General features: G+C 39.7%; 1 protein-coding gene across 1 annotated transcript in view; it reads left to right on the top strand.

Annotated features, from left to right (window-relative positions):
- The window catches only part of OFD1 (OFD1 centriole and centriolar satellite protein), a 49753-nt gene that overhangs the window by 16700 nt on the left and 15515 nt on the right, over positions 1-17538 (top strand). The window contains 15 exon segments of the mRNA XM_017891027.1: positions 167-303; positions 622-646; positions 649-794; positions 3248-3354; positions 5075-5091; positions 5094-5193; positions 7162-7235; positions 8629-8720; positions 10015-10204; positions 11073-11203; positions 11747-11858; positions 13534-14142; positions 14509-14635; positions 15741-15841; positions 17136-17246. Coding sequence (XP_017746516.1) covers positions 167-303; positions 622-646; positions 649-794; positions 3248-3354; positions 5075-5091; positions 5094-5193; positions 7162-7235; positions 8629-8720; positions 10015-10204; positions 11073-11203; positions 11747-11858; positions 13534-14142; positions 14509-14635; positions 15741-15841; positions 17136-17246 — 2079 coding nt within the window.

Here is a 17538-nt window from a genome sequence, read left to right as displayed (position 1 = left end):
GCCTCCCAAAGTGCTGGGATTACAGGCTTGAGCCACCGCGCCCGGCCCCTTTTTTGGTATTTCAAAGTAAGTTGCAGACATCCCTGCTCTTTTGAACCAGAGGTCTGGCATCTTACGCACCTGACCATGTTTCTATGTCCTAATTTTATGTGTTATCTTTTAATAGCTGAGAAGCTTCAGCTTATTGATGATCAGTTTGCAGATGCTTATCCTCAGCGTATCAAGTTCGAATCTTTAGAAATAAAGCTAAATGAATATAAGAGAGAAATAGAAGAGCAACTTCGGGCAGAAATGTGTCAAAAGGTAAGCTTTATCTTGTTACTGTTAATAAGAGTGATGTTTTTGCTTGTCTTCTAAAGTCTTAACCTTAGGTATATGGGAAAATATCTAGAACTTTTAATAGTGAATGGGATACTATAATGTTGTGCATATTTTTTTATTTCTGATGACATTTGTTTATGCCTGTTGAGTGAATCCCACAAATACAGTGAATGAGATAAAACTAAAGATGAAATAAATGTATTTGGGCAGAGCATTAATGTTAAACCTAGATGTAGAGAGAGAACTTGTTCCTTTTTTTATAGTATAATAGTATTTTAATTTTTTGTGATCAATTTGCAGTTGAAGTTTTTTAAAGATACCGAGATAGCAAAATTAAAATGGAAGCGAAAAAAAAGTATGAGAAGGAATTAGCCATGTTCCAGAATGATTTTGAGAAAGCTTGTCAAGCAAAATCTGAAGCCCTCATTCTTCGGGAAAAGAGTACCCTTGAAAGAATTCAAAAGCACCAAGAGGTGGTATTTACAAATATTTTATGGGTGGCTATTTCCTGCAGCTATTAGTAGGTTGGCTCAAGATCCAGGAACAGGATGGTACAATTGATGGAACAAGGCCCCAGAAGAGCAATAGGGACTGGGGCCAAGAGTGCAGACAGAAGGATGGGCCTTGAAAAGGATGTACAAATTTGCTTCCTCTGAGACTGGTGGAAAGGCAAGAACTGTGGAGGTGAACAATCAAGTTGGGATTATGAGAAACACACCCTGAATAAGCTCCATCTCCTCAGGCAGATTAGGGGGTTAGATCTCGGGTTTTAGGAGCAGATTGGAGGTGCAGAGTAGCTCCTATGGATAAGGGAAGAACAGCCCTTTAAAGCAGAGAGGACTGATCACCTGTATTGAGGGCTCAGCTGTGGTTGGGGGAGCCTGGAATTGAGAGAGATCAACCCATGTGCTTGTAGGTGAGTTTTCTGTTCTAGTTCTGGGGAGGATTTGTAAGTATCTCCTTCTGCCCCTTTCAGTGAGGGTGGAAAAATGGAGATGCTTGGGAAGTGGAGCTTTTCAGAGCCTAATTTATTTGACTAGAGAAAGGCAGCCTATTTGAAGATTCTGGGGCTCTCTTGGGTAGTGAAGGGAAGCAGAGGAGAGGGCAGGTGGCTTCTGGGGGAAAGGGAGGGTTGAGTGGCAGTGTCAGTGATCAAGGACTCGATCTAGAGAGACTGGTAGTTGGAAGAATAAGGATGGTCCAAGAACACAGAATTGCAGGATGAGGTTTCAGGTGGAGACTAGAAACCAAATGCAGTATGCTGCCATTGGAGAGAGCCATAGAAATGAGCAAGGGTGAAGGTCCCCAGGGTAAAGGAGTCACCAGGGCCACAGGGGTCATCCATGTGACCATTTGATCTTGTCACCCCAGAAAGTAACTGGACAGGAGACGGAGAGGGTGAAGAGTGGGAGGGAGTCCATGTTGGCATGCGGGATTGGATCTACTCCTTTAAGATCATATTCCTTTCCCAAGGGCGTGTCTTAGACCAAACTAGATTTACCGCACTATTTCCAACATACATCCAGAACTACTGCTGTCAGATGTTGAAAGTAGGAATGCTTCCCCCTAGTGTCCACTCTTGCTTGGGGCTTCTCAATAAGACCTGGTTGTGTAATGCTAAGGGCACCCCCTCTAAAATTTTGTATAGCATTTCTAGGAATTGGGCTTGCTTCAGCTATAAAAATGAATGTTGGAAGCATATATCTTTGAGATGATTAGATTGTGTTTAGACTAATAACTCCATCTTCAAAATAGGTGACTGTCTAGATCACTGTTTGATTATCTGAAAGCTTTGAAGAAGATTGTCATCCTCATAAAAAGCACCATATCTTTATTCCCTCACCTGGACTGTCCATCCCCTTCTTCCCCTGACAAAACCATACTGTCTTTCAAGACCCAGCTTGGATGTCACCTGAGTAATGCCTTCCCTGAGCAACTCATTTAGGCCTTGTTCCTGCATCACTCTCTATGTACTTCAGTTACAAAATCATCACATCTTGGTGTGATTGTTTCTCACTCCTTGACTAAATTGTGAGGTCTTTAGAGATGAGGACTATATCTGTCTACCTTTTTATATCCCGTTTCCAGTATGCTGCTTGACATGTCGTGGGTAGTTAGTAAATTCTTTCTCTGTGAACACACAAATGGAAGGATGGTCCGTTCTTTTAGGAGTTCATATGAGCTTGCTAACTCTGAGTCAGAATGACCCATGAACTGAAACATTCAGACAGCACCACCACTAAAACCATGGGGTTCGATTCTTTTGGAGTTTTGTTGCTGAAGGTACATTTTGTTTAATTTTTCTTCCGGGGGAACTTGCCAAAATTTAGGTAAGGGCTCCAGGTTTGGTGGCTCATGCTTGTAGTCCCAGCACTTTGGGAGGCCAAGGCAAGCATATCAGTTGAGCCCAAAAGTTCAAGACCAGCCTGGGCAGCATGGCAAAACCCCATCTCTACAAAAATACAAAAAATCAGCCCGACTTGGTGGTATGTGCCTGTAGTGCCTGCAGCTACTCAGTAGGCTGAGGTGGGAGGAACCCTTGAGCTTGGGAGGCAGAGGTTGCAGTGAGCCAGGATCACCCACTGCACTCCAGCCTGTGCGACAGAGTGAGACCCTGTCTCAAAAAAAAAATGTTTTTTTTTTTTTTTTTAGATAAGGGACTGAGAGATGTTAAAGAACTAAATAGCATAAATTACACATGGCATGTTAGGACTATAAGGTAATGGTAGTTTAACAGTCATTGGGGAGTACATTTTATGCAACTAGAATAAGCAAAAGCATACCTTGAGTTGGAATCTCTTGAAGGTGAAATTGTTATCCTAAATGTCTGTACTTTGCTTTTTGGAATTTAGGAAGCAGTATATTCATTCAAATCTGTTTTGCTTTCATTAGCTTGCTTGCTAAAAATTAATGCTTTTCTATACAGATTGAAACAAAAGAAATTTATGCTCAAAGGCAACTTTTACTAAAAGATATGGATTTGCTAAGAGGAAGAGAAGCAGAGCTGAAGCAAAGAGTTGAAGCTTTTGAATTGTAAGTAATGCATGTTCATTTTGGATATTCAGAGTGATGAGATTAAAAAGAATTACTAAATATATGTCTAAATATTCTAATGTTCATTGCCAAGTAGAGTTCTTATTTGTAAAGGGGATATCACCTAGCATTAGAAGGTACAAATTGAGAGGAACAAACACTAGGGTTTTGATTTTGAAATAGTAAACATTAAGATGAAAAGACCAATGAGATGCTATCATCAGGCTACAGTAAGACCAAATAGATAATTTGGAGAAGCTGTTAATACTGGAACAGATCATATGTTTTGCAGTTACATTCAGTCCCTCAGATCTGATAGTTCCGTGTGTGTATGTATAGTAACTGAATTCCATATATCCAGGCCTGCAGCTTTTACCAGCTGTGTGCTCAGAAAAGGAAGTATGGTGGTCCGACTTGACTTGTATTTGGTGAAACTATTTCTTTGTGTTATTCACTTTTTCTGAGTGCTCACAAATGTTTCATCCCTCAGATCTTACCTGGGATTGACAGCAAGCTCACCTGTCCATAGTTTGTGCAGTAAGCCTTCTTTTCCTTTGGGAATCTGCTATTGACACCCGTAGATACTCCAGGAATCTTAGTTCATTAAATAATTTGTCTCCATCTTCATTAATGTATTTTTCTCACTTCTATAGGCTTAATTTGTTTGATTTCAACTCTCTGTCTACCTTATTCTCTTTTGGCAATAATGATGAAAAGGCAGATTGATCAAGAGAAATAGGCACAAAATTGGGGCAGAGAAAGTTCATCATACCTTTACCTCCGTTTTCTCTACTCTTGTTCCTTCCTTCTTAGCGTATAAACTAAATAAATGTAGTTTACCTTTCCACGACTTTCCAGGTTACCAGCAGAGGGAGCTAATACCTAGAGCCTTTACCTGTTCTTAGACTAGTCAGCATTTTGTAGCACTTCTCAGGATGACTGGATCTCACTACCTGTGAACCTACCTTCCTGGCTAAGGAGTTGGTGCTATGGTTGATTTAAAGTCTCACTATGAAGACCATTCTATTCTTCAGTATTTGGAAGCCCTGATTGATCCATCTATCTTTTGCCTTCTCTTTTGGTACTTTTTTCAGCATTCAATCAATAGGGTTGTTTGTTTTGTTTTGTTTTTAAGACACAGGGTCTGTCTGTATTGCCCAGGCTGGTCTCAAACACTTGGGATCAAGCGATCCTCCTGCCTCAGCCTTCTGAAAAACTGGGATTATAGGTGCGGGCCACCACACTTGGCTAAAGCTGATTGGTTATTAAATGACAAAAACAAATATTCTGTCTTGAATATATATGGACTAATTAATTAAATCCCACAGTTAGAAACAGTATTATAGAAGATTCAAGCACATAAGTACACTTACTTGTTACTTTGTAACTAATAATATTCTTTCATCCCAGAATTGATTTTGGCCGTTTATCACCTATAACCATTGTTTAAGTGCTTATCTTCTATGAGAAACTGCTTCCCTCTTGAGACTCTCCCACTCCCCTCAGCCCAAAGCCATAGTCAGTTCTGCTAGTTTCAGTACGCTGTAACTAGGTCAGTTCATAAAATACACTGAGGACTTCTGGCTCTTTATTTCTGCTTCCCAATAGTGATATCATGTAGCAGTTTTAGTCTATTGAACTAGACACATGTGATTTTTTTCCTAAATTTGTTAGCTCCGCTATGGTAGTTTATTTACTTTTTATATTTTGCTAATTTCAGGAACCAGAAGCTCCAGGAGGAAAACATAAAAGCATAACTGAGGCACTTAGGAGACGGGAGCAGAATATAAAGAATTTTGAGGAGACCTATGACCGAAAGCTCAAGAATGAACTTCTAAAGTAATTGTTAAGCATTTTTAAATAACTGATACGTTTAAATTAAGTTGGTAGAAACATAAAAACTGACGAAGTAGTCTGTAACTTAGGCACACTTTAGTGTTTGAAAAAAAATACATAGTTTTATCAATACAGTCAATCCTTTCCTGCATTTAAGTTAGGATAGTTTTTAAAATATAAGGGCCAGGTGTGGTGGCTCACGCCTGTAATCCCAGTATTCTAGGAGGCTGAAGTGGGCGGATCACCTGAGGTGAGGAGTTCAAGACCAGCCTGGCCAACATGGTGAAACCCCATCTCTACTAAAAATACAAAAATTAGCCGGGTGTGGTGGTGGGTGCTTATAATCCCAGCTACTGGGGATTCACTTGAACCCGGGAGGCAGAGGTTGCAGTGAGCTGAAATTGTGCTACTGCACTCTACTAGCCCGGGTGACAGCAAGAATCCATCTCAAAAAAAAAAAAAAAGTATAGAGATGCACATCCTCTGTGCTTCTTATGGCTTCTCTAGCATTTATTGCAGGCTGTGATTTGCTTTAATTTTTAGTACACCTTGTGACTTGCTCAGCTTGCATAGTTGATAAGCTGTAAAATTGGAATTATAACCACTTTTGGTTATCTTTTCTCTGCCTCACTTATACAGCCCCAAGGATGGGGTATCTAACCATATATAAATTACACTAATGGTCATAGTATTTGTCAGTGAACGTGTGCCTCGTATTTCTTCAAGATTCAGCAAAGCCAGAATCAAAAGAGCTAAAATTAACTATGTGAGGCAAAAAGTGATACAGAGAAAGGAAAATATGGACAACTGTGGTTACTTTGGCTTTTCTGTAGTCTGAGTTTTGTGTATCAGTGAATAACATCTCAGTGCTACAACATTATGCACATGTGGTAACATTTCTCTTCAGTGTGTGGGAAAGCATCTGGCACATAAAAAGTGCTCAGTTAATATTTGCTGTAAATGTGTCACGTGGAAATGATTCAGCTCGGGTGGTCTGGGCATTTCTTATTCGGCCTCTTTTATTGCCTTCCTCAATTTGTCATTGATACACCATTACATAGTATTGCAAAGGTTTCTCGAGGTTATCCTTTAAACAAATTCTATTTTTTAAAACTATGGCAGCTTTTTTATCTGTTGATTTTGAAATGATGTATTTTACCCACACCTTCTATGTCAGTTTCTATACTAAAATAGCTAAAATGGAAATGTCTGTAGTTGCTGAATTTTTAGGAATAAATGAATTAAAATATGTGTGTTAATTTTACATAGTTAGGGAGCTAGTGAACTATTTGGTATCATTGTGACAGCTTCCACAGGCTGCATGGTGTCTGTCTGGCTTTGGGAATCCTCATATGACTTTGGCAGGTGTTGGAGTTTGGAGGCTCTTCACCACAGGAGTGCTTCTATTTCCTTTTGGAACCAAAAGGGCAGATGGTAACAGCTGGGAAAGGGAAGTGAAACGGTGAAAATGTGCCTTTTGGTATTGCTAATCCGGGTATAATGCTCTTGGCGGTTGGCTCTCAGGACTGCCCTTAGTCCCTGAGCACAAAAGTTCTTACCTTGGTTGGGGGTGGACAGATGGTACCGGTGGATTGGAAGTGACCGTCTGATTATCATTTGGGATTGAGTCTGTTGTGTGCTGTGTAAATTTAATTTACCCCTTTGCTCTTTGTGTCGGTTGAGACCAACTGAAAAGTGATTGTTTTCAGTAACTAACCTTATGATAATACGACCCTTCATTTTGTGTGATTGAGTTTTGGGACCCAGTTTATAGGATCGAGGAAGGGTTTTACTGGGCACTTTATGTTCAGAGGTCATATCCCTGGCTTTAGTATTGAGGACTTTGAAGTTTACACATTGTCACGTTCAGCGCCCTCAGGTGCTCCTGTGCCATAGATAAGTTCCCGCACTGATAACAGTCTTTCCAGAAAAATGACTGAGGAGCTCATATTTAGTCATTCTGATTCTCAGGTATCAACTTGAACTGAAGGATGACTACATCATTAGAACTAATCGACTGATTGAAGATGAAAGGAAGAATAAAGGTGATGTTTGGGGGAGAAATAAGCTGTATTTTTCAGTTCTGCTGTAGGTTATTAGCTTCCCAAGTTGGGCCTGTTCCATATTCTAAAAAATATAGCTTACACTTTATTGTTTCTACAAAATTACACATTTTTTGTAATTTTAATTTTATAAATTTAAAAAAAATCATTGTCTTCACTGCCTTTTGAGAAACCTTCATGTTCAGTAATTTGTATATTCACAAAGGCCAGTGATTTATCATGGATATTTTATCCAACTTCATTTCATATATTTTGATAAATCTGCAATTGTCAGGAACGTAGCAGCAACTTACTGCCATGAAGTATGTATTACTCCTAACCATGAGAGACTTTATTTTTCACTTACGAAAACTTTAACTTCTCTGTCCCCTGTGACCTAGTTTCTTATTTCTTTTGCTTCTAATGTATTTTATGCTTTACAATATTTTACTTGATGTATAACCTTCTGAACTCTTGTGTACATTGGCCTGAGACTGTGGAAGTTGAATAATTTTTCAATCTTCAGATGTTTCACATTTCAGTGTATTTCTAGGAAATTGCTGCAACAAGAAGTTGAAGTTTTGGTGGAAATTTCAAGTAGATTCTTGGGAGTAAACCAGAGTTGGGTAGTTGATGTTGACCCAGATACCCGATGTGTGGCTACTGTCTTTTTTTTGTTTTAGAGATGGAGTCTTGCTCTGTTGCCCAGGCTGGAGTACAGTGGCACAATCTCGGCTCACTGCAACCTCCGCCTCCTGGGTTCAAGTGATTCTTGTGCCTCAGCCTCCCAAGTAGCTGGGACTACAGGTGTGCACCACCATGCCCTGCTAAATTTTGTAGAGACAGAGTTTCACCATGTTGGCCAGGCTGGTCTCGAACTCCTGAGCTCAGGTGGTCTGCCTGCCTTGGTCTCCCAGAGTGCTGGGATTACAGGCATGAGCCACTGTGCCCAGCCTCTTTTACTATCTTGTGGAGACTAATACTTCTTTTATGGATTAGTACCAATATGTATGTAACAAATTATGGTTTGATGATATATCTACATAGACTTGTGTTAGATGAAGTGAAAACTACAAAATAGTAACTACAATATAGTAACAGACAGATCTTTGTCTTCAAGGAAGTTAAGAGCTGTGGGTATTAGGGCCCTGTGCTTTGAGCAGATGGTATAACTGGTTAGCATGTGTAGCAAGTGGAATTTCACCACATACATGACAGTTATAGCTTCACATCACCTGTTGGGTAATAGGGTTTATTTCTTACTTGCCCCCTACCTCTGCTATTTTGATTGTGAAATAGTGGTCATTAGGTCTGACATACTGGCCATAAATATTAAATGGCTTTTGTATTCATTAGGAAAACATTATGGTGTTTAATTGGTGGGTTCTTTTTTCAGAAAAAGCTGTTCATTTGCAAGAGGAGCTCACAGCTATTAATTCAAAAAAGGAGGAACTCAATCAATCTGTAAATCGTGTGAAAGAACTTGAGGTAATTGTTAAGCATATTGGTTTTTGAAATAGATTCTAAGCAATATATGAAATTTTAGTCATACATAATTTATCCTAAGTCATCCTCTTGAGGTGTTTCGACTGCCATTTATATGGCTAAGAAGGTGATGACTGAAGTTAATTCAATAGTTCTTAATTTCAATCAATGTCACATAGGAAAGCGCAGATAGAGCTTTGGGTCCTGGAGTCCTGCTCAAATCCTGTCTGTGTCTCTAACTGCTTGTGTGTCACTAGGGAAGTTCTGTGACTGCAGGTTCCTGAGCTGTAAACTAAGATGTTTTCCACATTATAGGGTTGTTGAGGGAATTCAGTAAGCTAACTTACGTGCCTAGTTCATAGCAGGTGGCCATTACTGTTAGTTTCTACATCAGCCTGTTCTCTCCTTCCATCAGCAGCAGGTAGAAAAATTCCTGTTGTTACATTGTTATCTTACAGATTAAAACAAAATGAGGTGCACTTTTCACATATCATTGCTGCTTTACTTTTCTATTCATTCGTGTGCTTGCTGTCTGAAGGAAAGCTGGAACTTTAGGTACTTACAACATATTTTGTATATAAAATTTATTTTAGCAACTTTGACTTATGTGAGAACTTTGTAGGCTTTTGTACTCAAATATGGTATATATTATACTAAGAAAAGGGAAGCACTTCACAACATGTTACGGAATCTTTCTTTCTTTCTAGACAGAGTCTTGTTCTTTCGCCCAGGCTGGAGTGCAGTGTTGTGATCTTGGCTCACTGCAACCAACTTCCACCTCCCAGGTTCAAGTGATTCTCATGTCTCAGCCTCCCGAGTAGCTGGGATTACAGCCATGTGCCACCACGCCCAGCTAATTTTTGTATTTTTAGTAGAGATGGGGTTTCGCCGTGTTGCCCACGGTGGTCTCCTGAGCTCAAGCAATCCTCTTGCCTCAGCCTCCCAAAGTGCTGTGATTACAGGCGTGAACCACCATGCCTAGCCATTTTTATCTTACCTTTTCATATTTAAAAAATATATATTGCTATGATGGGTGATTGTTGTTGGGTTCTTGGTTGCCTCTGGAAAATGGGATGATAATCTTAGAAGGACTTGCTTCATGGGATGGTGCTGCCTCAACTGTAGGGCAGAAGATAATTTTTGTTACTGTAGTTAGAGTCTTACTGCAGAGAGTCAGACTTCTATCCAGTGACCTTAATTAAATTGTGACACCATGCTTAAAGGAGCCTGCCAGCTTTTACTTTTGCAGTGCTGTAAAGTCATTATTCAAATGTAAATTTTCCTTTTTGAATTTTAGCTTGAATTAGAGTCTGTCAAAGCGCAGTCTTTGGCAATAACAAAACAAAACCATATGCTGAATGAAAAGGTTAAAGAGATGAGTGATTATTCACTACTCAAAGAAGAGAAACTGGAGCTTCTGGCACAAAATAAATTACTTAAACAACAACTGGAAGAGAGTAGAAATGAAATCTTGCATCTCCTAAACCGTATGTATTTTTCTTTTTTTCTGACTTGCATGTTTTAGTAATTCGTATTAGGTCAGTATTATAAAACTATGCTTTGTACTTGTATAAGGTGGGGGGGGCTTAAATTGGGAAGGTTTATAAAATTAAGATTCTTGGATTAAACTCTGCAAACCTGCTTTAGGTGGTATCAAGGCTTCCCTTGCCCTCTGCTGATTGGGTTTGGCCAGTGGGGACACCAGCCTCTACATACAGTAGCCCTAGGCTGGCCACTGCCTCATGGCCAAGTGAGGTCATAGTGCCTGTGATGACCTCTTCCGGGTGCTCTGCACCACCTCCCTCTCTCCAGTGCTGAGAATTTCTCCCTCCCCTGATTCTCCAGGCCCAAGGAGCGCTAACAGTGTGGCCCTGTTACTAGCCCAGGGAACTCCACCATCCTTTGTGCATACCCTGAGTAAGTCAACCTTTATTAAAGGGTTCTTAGATGACCTTGACTGTGACAACCATCTGCCTTCTGCTTGGATCCCAACTGCTGCTGTCAGATGCCCAGATCATATTGGATCCCAGGGCTGTCATCAACAGGTAGACCAGAGAGAGAGCTCCTTCTGTGCATGGTAGAGGAGAGAAACAGGCTTTCAGGTTAATTTGAGGATTTGAAAGAGTTCTTTTACTTGGAGTAGTGCTCCAAGGGTAATAAAGTTTTCATTAACATGCACTAAATTCTTTTGTTGTGAAATTTGAGAGTCAGGATTGCTTTGAGCTCATTTAATAGACTTATCATATTTATTGCGTGAGTACAAAGCAAAGGAACACTTTAAAACCCCTTTAACAGTTTTGTTAAGTGGAATAACTTAAGGTTGGTAATGACTAGGATTTTTTTTTACCCTCTTAGGCCTAGCTCAGCCGGCTCCTGAACTTGCAGTCTTTCAGAAAGAACTACGGAAAGCCGAAAAGGCTATAGTGGTTGAGCATGAGGAGTTCGAAAGCCGCAGGCAAGCTCTGCACAAACAACTGCAAGATGAAGTGAGTATTGCTCTTCTTCAGTTCTAGTGTGATACCAGTACACTTCATAGATATGTAAACTTGGCACAAGTCATACTAGTGTAAATCAGATTTATTTTAACATCAAACATTACTCTTCCAAATATGCTAAAGGTACCCTTTCTCATCTGAGAAAATTTTGCAGTCATAATATGACTTTAAATTCGTAATAGTAATAAAATGGAGAAGAAAGCAAACTCACCTAAACATAAAATTTTCTGAGTGCCTGATGGTACCCACTGTTATCTCTTGATTCTCACCCTAAGAAGTATTACAAACATTCACTGTGTCTTCTGATTTCCGCCTGCATGCCCTAGAGTTCTTTGATATGACTGAAAAAGATGGTGAAAAAACTTGTTTGTTCTGCTTGTGTTTTTTTTTAATAGGGACCCTCTTGTTTACTGTCATAAAGCTTCTTGAAATTGGCAGAACAAAAGAGTACAAACACGATAAGATAATTTTCCTTTTGAAGCAAGCTGTGATTTGTTTTACATGGATTTCTTTTCCTATTCTGAATCTTTTCAGATTGAACATTCTGCACAGCTGAAGGCCCAGATTCTGGGTTACAAAGCTTCTGTAAAGAGGTTAACTACTCAGGTTGCCGATTTAAAATTGCAACTGAAACAAACTCAGACAGGTTAGAGACATTTTAACCCATAAATATTTTTGTGTGTATAAAGCTTCTGTTGTCTGTGAAAATGTAATGATCATAATTTATTGAATAGTAATTACTGTGTTAGGGGAAAAGCCATAGAAATATGTGTCATTTTAGAAGTAAAACTGCCTATCCATTTTGGTAATACCATCTGGATCATCAGCAAAAGTGATTTGCTTCATAGGTGCCTCATGGCTTGGGAGAGTCTCATGTCCCAATAGGAAAGGAATGGTGGTGATGTAGAAGTCCCCACATTCATTCTAGGATTTCTTTTTTTATTTGTAACCCCAATGTTAACACCAATTCAGTAGTTTTATGGATTCCTTGATAGATATATAAATATACAGGACAAGCAGGGTGGTTTAGCAAAAAGAACATTGCCCTCAGAATCAGAGAACTGTTCTTCTTTTGGACCCCAGTTTTGAAGTTGTTTGACCTTGGGCATGTTACTTTAACTTCCTTGGGCCTCAATCTCCTCATTTGTAATGGGGATAATAATACCTACTGAGCCATGATGAGAAAGATGAAATGAAATGGGTTTCAGTCCAGTGCCTGGGACATAAAAGACACTCAGGAAATGGTCATTGGTATCATTTTATTATTGTGTCTTAACTGTGGATGCGTCTCTGCCCCTTCCTACTTCGTAAGAAGGATATTGAAGTTTAGATACTTTCTTCTTCAGTTGCTTTCAAGCTCAAAGAAAGTACGTACGTGTTACCAGTTCAACTAGGTCTGAGCCTTCCTCGTTCCCACCTGCATTCTTTCCTTCTCAGCTCCTTGCTCTCTTCTACCAGCACTTGTTTTATTTTTATCTCTACTCATTTCTACTTTTTTCTGTTCCTCATTTTCTTTCAATTCTGTTTGCGAAACTTGTCACAGCTGAAGTCATAGCAGTCTCCTATCAATAAAAAATAGTTGAATGAGGATAGAACCCTTTCGCGTGTATGTGTTGCTGAGGGCAAACTTTTTTCTTGCAGCATCACGCGGAGGCATTGCAGGAGAGTGGGGCACACGCACTGGCTTTGCATTACGAAAGCCCAGTAGCTCTTAGACCTGCTAACCGTGTGACCCAGCCTCAGTAAGCTTTAGTTCCCCCATCTGTAAAATCGGAACAGTGAGAGTTCCTTGACCACAGTGTTGTTGTGAATGCAGGTCCTCACTTCCTTATATGAAACTCAGGCCATATCCTGTGGATTTCGCACTAGCCCTGGGAGTTCTGAACAGCATCCTATAGTAAAACACATTAATTATTTGCAGTCAACTGTATGAATATTTATGCTGGGATAAATAAAGATTATAAATGGGTTTACATCAGTTCAGGTCAAACTTTTCAGCCAAATGAGTTCAAGACTGGTTAGGCTTTGCCAGCAAATAAATTATGAATACATTTTCAGTTCTCAGAGCCTTGTGGATTTCAAAATTGTGCAGAATGGATTCTGAAATTATATCATGTTACAAAAGACATATGAAGCTGTAGCTGGTACAGTAAGCTCTCAATAAATGTTAGTGGTTATCATTACCATGGCTTCAGAAACTTTAACGTGCAAGTTTGTCCTTATTACTTTCTTCCATTTTTCAAAAAAAATAATATTCTCGAGTATATTTTCTTCTCTGCCTTGTTCACTCACTTCTGAAATTTGCTTTTTGTACCCTGCAGCCCTAGAGAATGAAGTGTACTGCAATCCAAAGCAGTCTGTGATCGATCGTTCTGTCAATGGATTAATAAATGGCAACATGGTGCCTCACAATGATGAGATATGTGGGGATTTTTTGAACAGTCCTTTTAAACAGGAAAAAGTTATAGCACGTATGGTTGCATCAAGGATCACAAATTATCCAAATGCATGGGTGGAGGGTAGTTCCCCTGATTCTGACCTTGAGTTTGTAGCCAATACTAAGGCAAGGGTCAAAGAGCTTCAGCAAGAGGCTGAACGCTTGGAAAAGGCTTTCAGAAGTTACCATCGGAGAGTCATTAAAAACTCTGCCAAAAGCCCACTAGCAGCAAAGAGCCCACCATCTCTGCACTTGCTGGAAGCCTTCAAAAACATTACTTCGAGTTCCCCGGAAAGACATATCTTTGGAGAGGACAGAGTTGTCTCTGAGCAGCCTCAAGTGGGCACACTTAAAGAAGAAAGGAATGACGTCTTGGAAGTACTGACAAGCAGTGCTGCCTCGAGGCTCCACGGGGGCACTTCCTCCAGACGCCTCTCTTCCACACCCCTTCCAAAAGCAAAAAGAAGCCTCGAAAGTGAAATGTATCTAGAAGGTAAGCCACCCGCACAAAGGGTTGTGGGGTGCTCTGGAGTTGGGTAGCCACCCTGCCCACGACACGGGTTGCTGTGAGGGTCACCGGGCCAGAGTGGCAAGGTTTAGTGTTTGCTTGGCACACAGAGCTGTTTAGAGAGTGATAGTCGCCTTTCCTTTGCTGCCTGTTGGTTTCATGCATTTTATTATTGCCACTGCAATTTAATTTAGTGCTTGAATCATTAGTTTTGTGGATCTTATGCATCATAGTTGGCTTTTTGTGAGGATAACAGTTTATTTTCAAACTAATAGAGCTCTTTAGAAACCATGTTGGTATCTTCTCCATGCAATTGGTAATATTTTTGCCTTGGTTCTTTCTGCACCTTAGGTCTGAGCAGATCACACGTTGTTTCCCCCAGTCCTTGTCCTGACAGAATGCCCCTACTATCACCCACTGAGTCTAGGCACAGCCTCTCCATCCCTCCCGTCTCCAGCCCTACGGAGCAGAAAGTGGGGTATGTATAACATTCTGATTGATTAGCTTCAGCTGAATCATGTTATTTGCTGTGTCAGCCTTCAGTTGTTTTACTGGGATTTTTTTTTTTTAAGATAGTTATTATAGATCATGTGGCAGTATAGAATTTGCAATCAGATTGCAAAATGATGTGTCATTTTTGAGAATCATCTAAATTACCTAGAGGGAAAAAGATTGTTTTTAGCAAATAAGTGGATAATGCTTATTTGCTAAACTTGATGTATGGACCATGCAATCTGGTGTGAATAAGCATCTTCCTGGTTCTGTGAATAGACTTGGTTTATTAAGATAAAAAACAAATGGAGGTTATTTCTAAAGTTGGAACAATTTTACACATCATTAAAAGTCATTTAAAATATTTTGGCATTGAAATATAAATAGATAAGGTTCTGACCTGCATATCATTGAAATAAATTCAAACCTGGTAGCAGGCTCTGGAGTAGAGTATGATTGTTGAAACAGGAAGGAGTGGATGTTTTTAGAAACAGGCCACTGGGTCAGCCAGGCTGTGATTTGAGTCATGAGCAGACTTCTACCCATACCTGGGCCCCACAGCAGAGAGAACTGACTCCTTAGTTCTGGCTCCAGCCTGGGCATCCGCATGTTAATGTAGTTCTCTGCCAGATGGGCCTGTCATGGTCCTAAAGCTTTTTTTTTTTTTGTGATAAGCCAAAAGGAAGGTAAGACACACACATATGCCGAGTTAGGGCACTTTGCTCACTTAAGGTTGTGGTATTGCATCTTCAGCTGGTTCATGCTGATAGTATGCAGAATTTTTTTTCAGAAATGTTTTATGGTTATTTCCTAGGAATAGCATTCAGAGTACAACATTATTCTTTATTAACAACTGTAGTATCTACTTCACAGCATGAAATAGTTACAAGGAGTAACTGAGTAAACAGGTATTAATTGCTGAGAACAATGCCTAGTGGTGGTGGTGAGGTGGAGCTATTCTTTACAAGACAAAGAGAAAAGGAATTTTGTAGAGCCTTTTCTTGAGTCACAAAAGGCTTTTTGTCACCTTGTGCTCTTTGGTTTTCCATTATTAAAACTTCACATTCATGAATTTTATCCTTCCAATCTAGTCTTTATCGAAGACAAACTGAACTTCAAGACAAAAGTGAATTTTCAGATGTGGACAAGCTAGCTTTTAAGGATAATGAGGAATTTGAATCATCTTTTGAATGTAAGTTCAAATATAAGTATCAGTTTTTATAAGTTGAAAATCTAGAAAGCTTAGTTTTGGTGAAACGTATCCATTGGTTTAAAAAGAAAAGCAGTTACAAATTGGGTCATTATTATTTTGTGATACAACCACAAGTACAGATGTATCACCTCATTTTTCTGTCATGAAGATTTTCATGCGTGTGTCTGTTTACTTTTAAAATTTCAGTATGACTAATAATTTCAGAGTTTGAGCTAATTTTAGCTTATAAATGAACTATTAACATCAGATTTTAAATAATTATCAGATTTTAAGTGATTTTCTTAATTTATTTTACCTTTTATAGAATACAGCAGTGTTTATTTTATATTTTTTGAGATGGAGTCTGTCTCTGTTGCCCAGGCTGGAGTACAGTGGTCCGACCTTGGCTCACTGCAACCTCCCTCCTCCTCCCAGGTCCAAGCGATTCATCTGCCTCAGCCTTCCAAGTAGCTGGGACCGCAGGCACACGCCACCACACCCAGCTAGTTTTTTTGTATTTTTAGTAGAGATGGGGTTTCACCATATCGGCCAGGCTGCTCTTGAGCTCCTGACCTCAAGTGATACACCTGCCTCAGCCTCCCATAGTGCTGGGATTACAGGCATGAGCCACTGCGCCTGGCGTAAGGATGTTATTTTCTAAATTTGCTGATTCTGTTGATTGCCTCAGATTTACAAAACCTCATTTTTAGTGAAAGAATGGAGATAAAAGAATATTAAGAGTCCAGAAACTGGTGTCCTGACCTGCCTTAGACTGTCTCACTTTGTAGCCACTTTGTAAGTGTAAAATAAGCATGTAGAGCCTATCATCTCTAAGGTTCTTTCTTTATATTTGTATATAAGCTGTTGGTTAGCCTTGTAAACTTCATCTTCAAATCTGAAAATGTAATATTTTGAACAGTTAGAGGGCTTGGTAAATTTTGTGAATATTTGTTAACGTCTTTGTGTTAAATCATTGATAGTTTAATAGAATTCAAATGATTATCAGCAAGCCAATTGAATTCTTCACTGTCACTGGGTTGATTTTCCTGTTGGGTAACAAATCTAATTTTGTAAACAAAGTTAATTCTTTGAAGTACAAAAACACTCTGACAAGCAAATACGTTGGCAAGTGGTTATGTTGGGAACTTCATGGAATCCTGTTAGGAAAGGGCGCACCCAGTTACTTTGGCTTCAGTTCCCGTTCTCCAGTCAGTTGCCCCCACACTGCACTGCCCTTCTTTTTCTTGGTGTTATTATTAAGGACTCATGGGACAATTGTTTGTGCCTCATGCAGCTGCAGGGAACGTGCCAAGGCAGTTGGAAATGGATGGGCTCTCTCCTGCCGGGGACATGCCTTATGTGGATGCTGCTGCAGCTCCTGTGCCCTTCTCATATCAGCACCCAAGTAAGTTCTGTTTTTGAACTAACAGTCAGCAGGGTCGCATACTAAATACCAGTCTGTGTGCTCTGTGAATTATTTCATGTATCACTGAAGTCTTCTTATAGGTGTAAATTAGTCAAAATCTTGGGTTGGGGAGTTATAGTGTCATTATATTGTTAACGACATTTCTGAAGTAATTCCCACGTGAACATGTAAAGACAGTGCTGAGGAAAGGACACATTGGAAGAAAAGGCTTCTCATTTAGGCTTCTCAGGCCAGTTGCTTAAAAAGTGTTTTCATTAACTCTTCAGTGCCT

This window comes from Rhinopithecus bieti, unplaced genomic scaffold (genome assembly GCF_001698545.2).
Source record: "Rhinopithecus bieti isolate Rb0 unplaced genomic scaffold, ASM169854v2 scaffold_62, whole genome shotgun sequence".
NCBI classification, from domain to species: Eukaryota; Metazoa; Chordata; class Mammalia; order Primates; family Cercopithecidae; genus Rhinopithecus; species Rhinopithecus bieti.
This window is presented reverse-complemented; position numbering and strand designations above follow the sequence as displayed.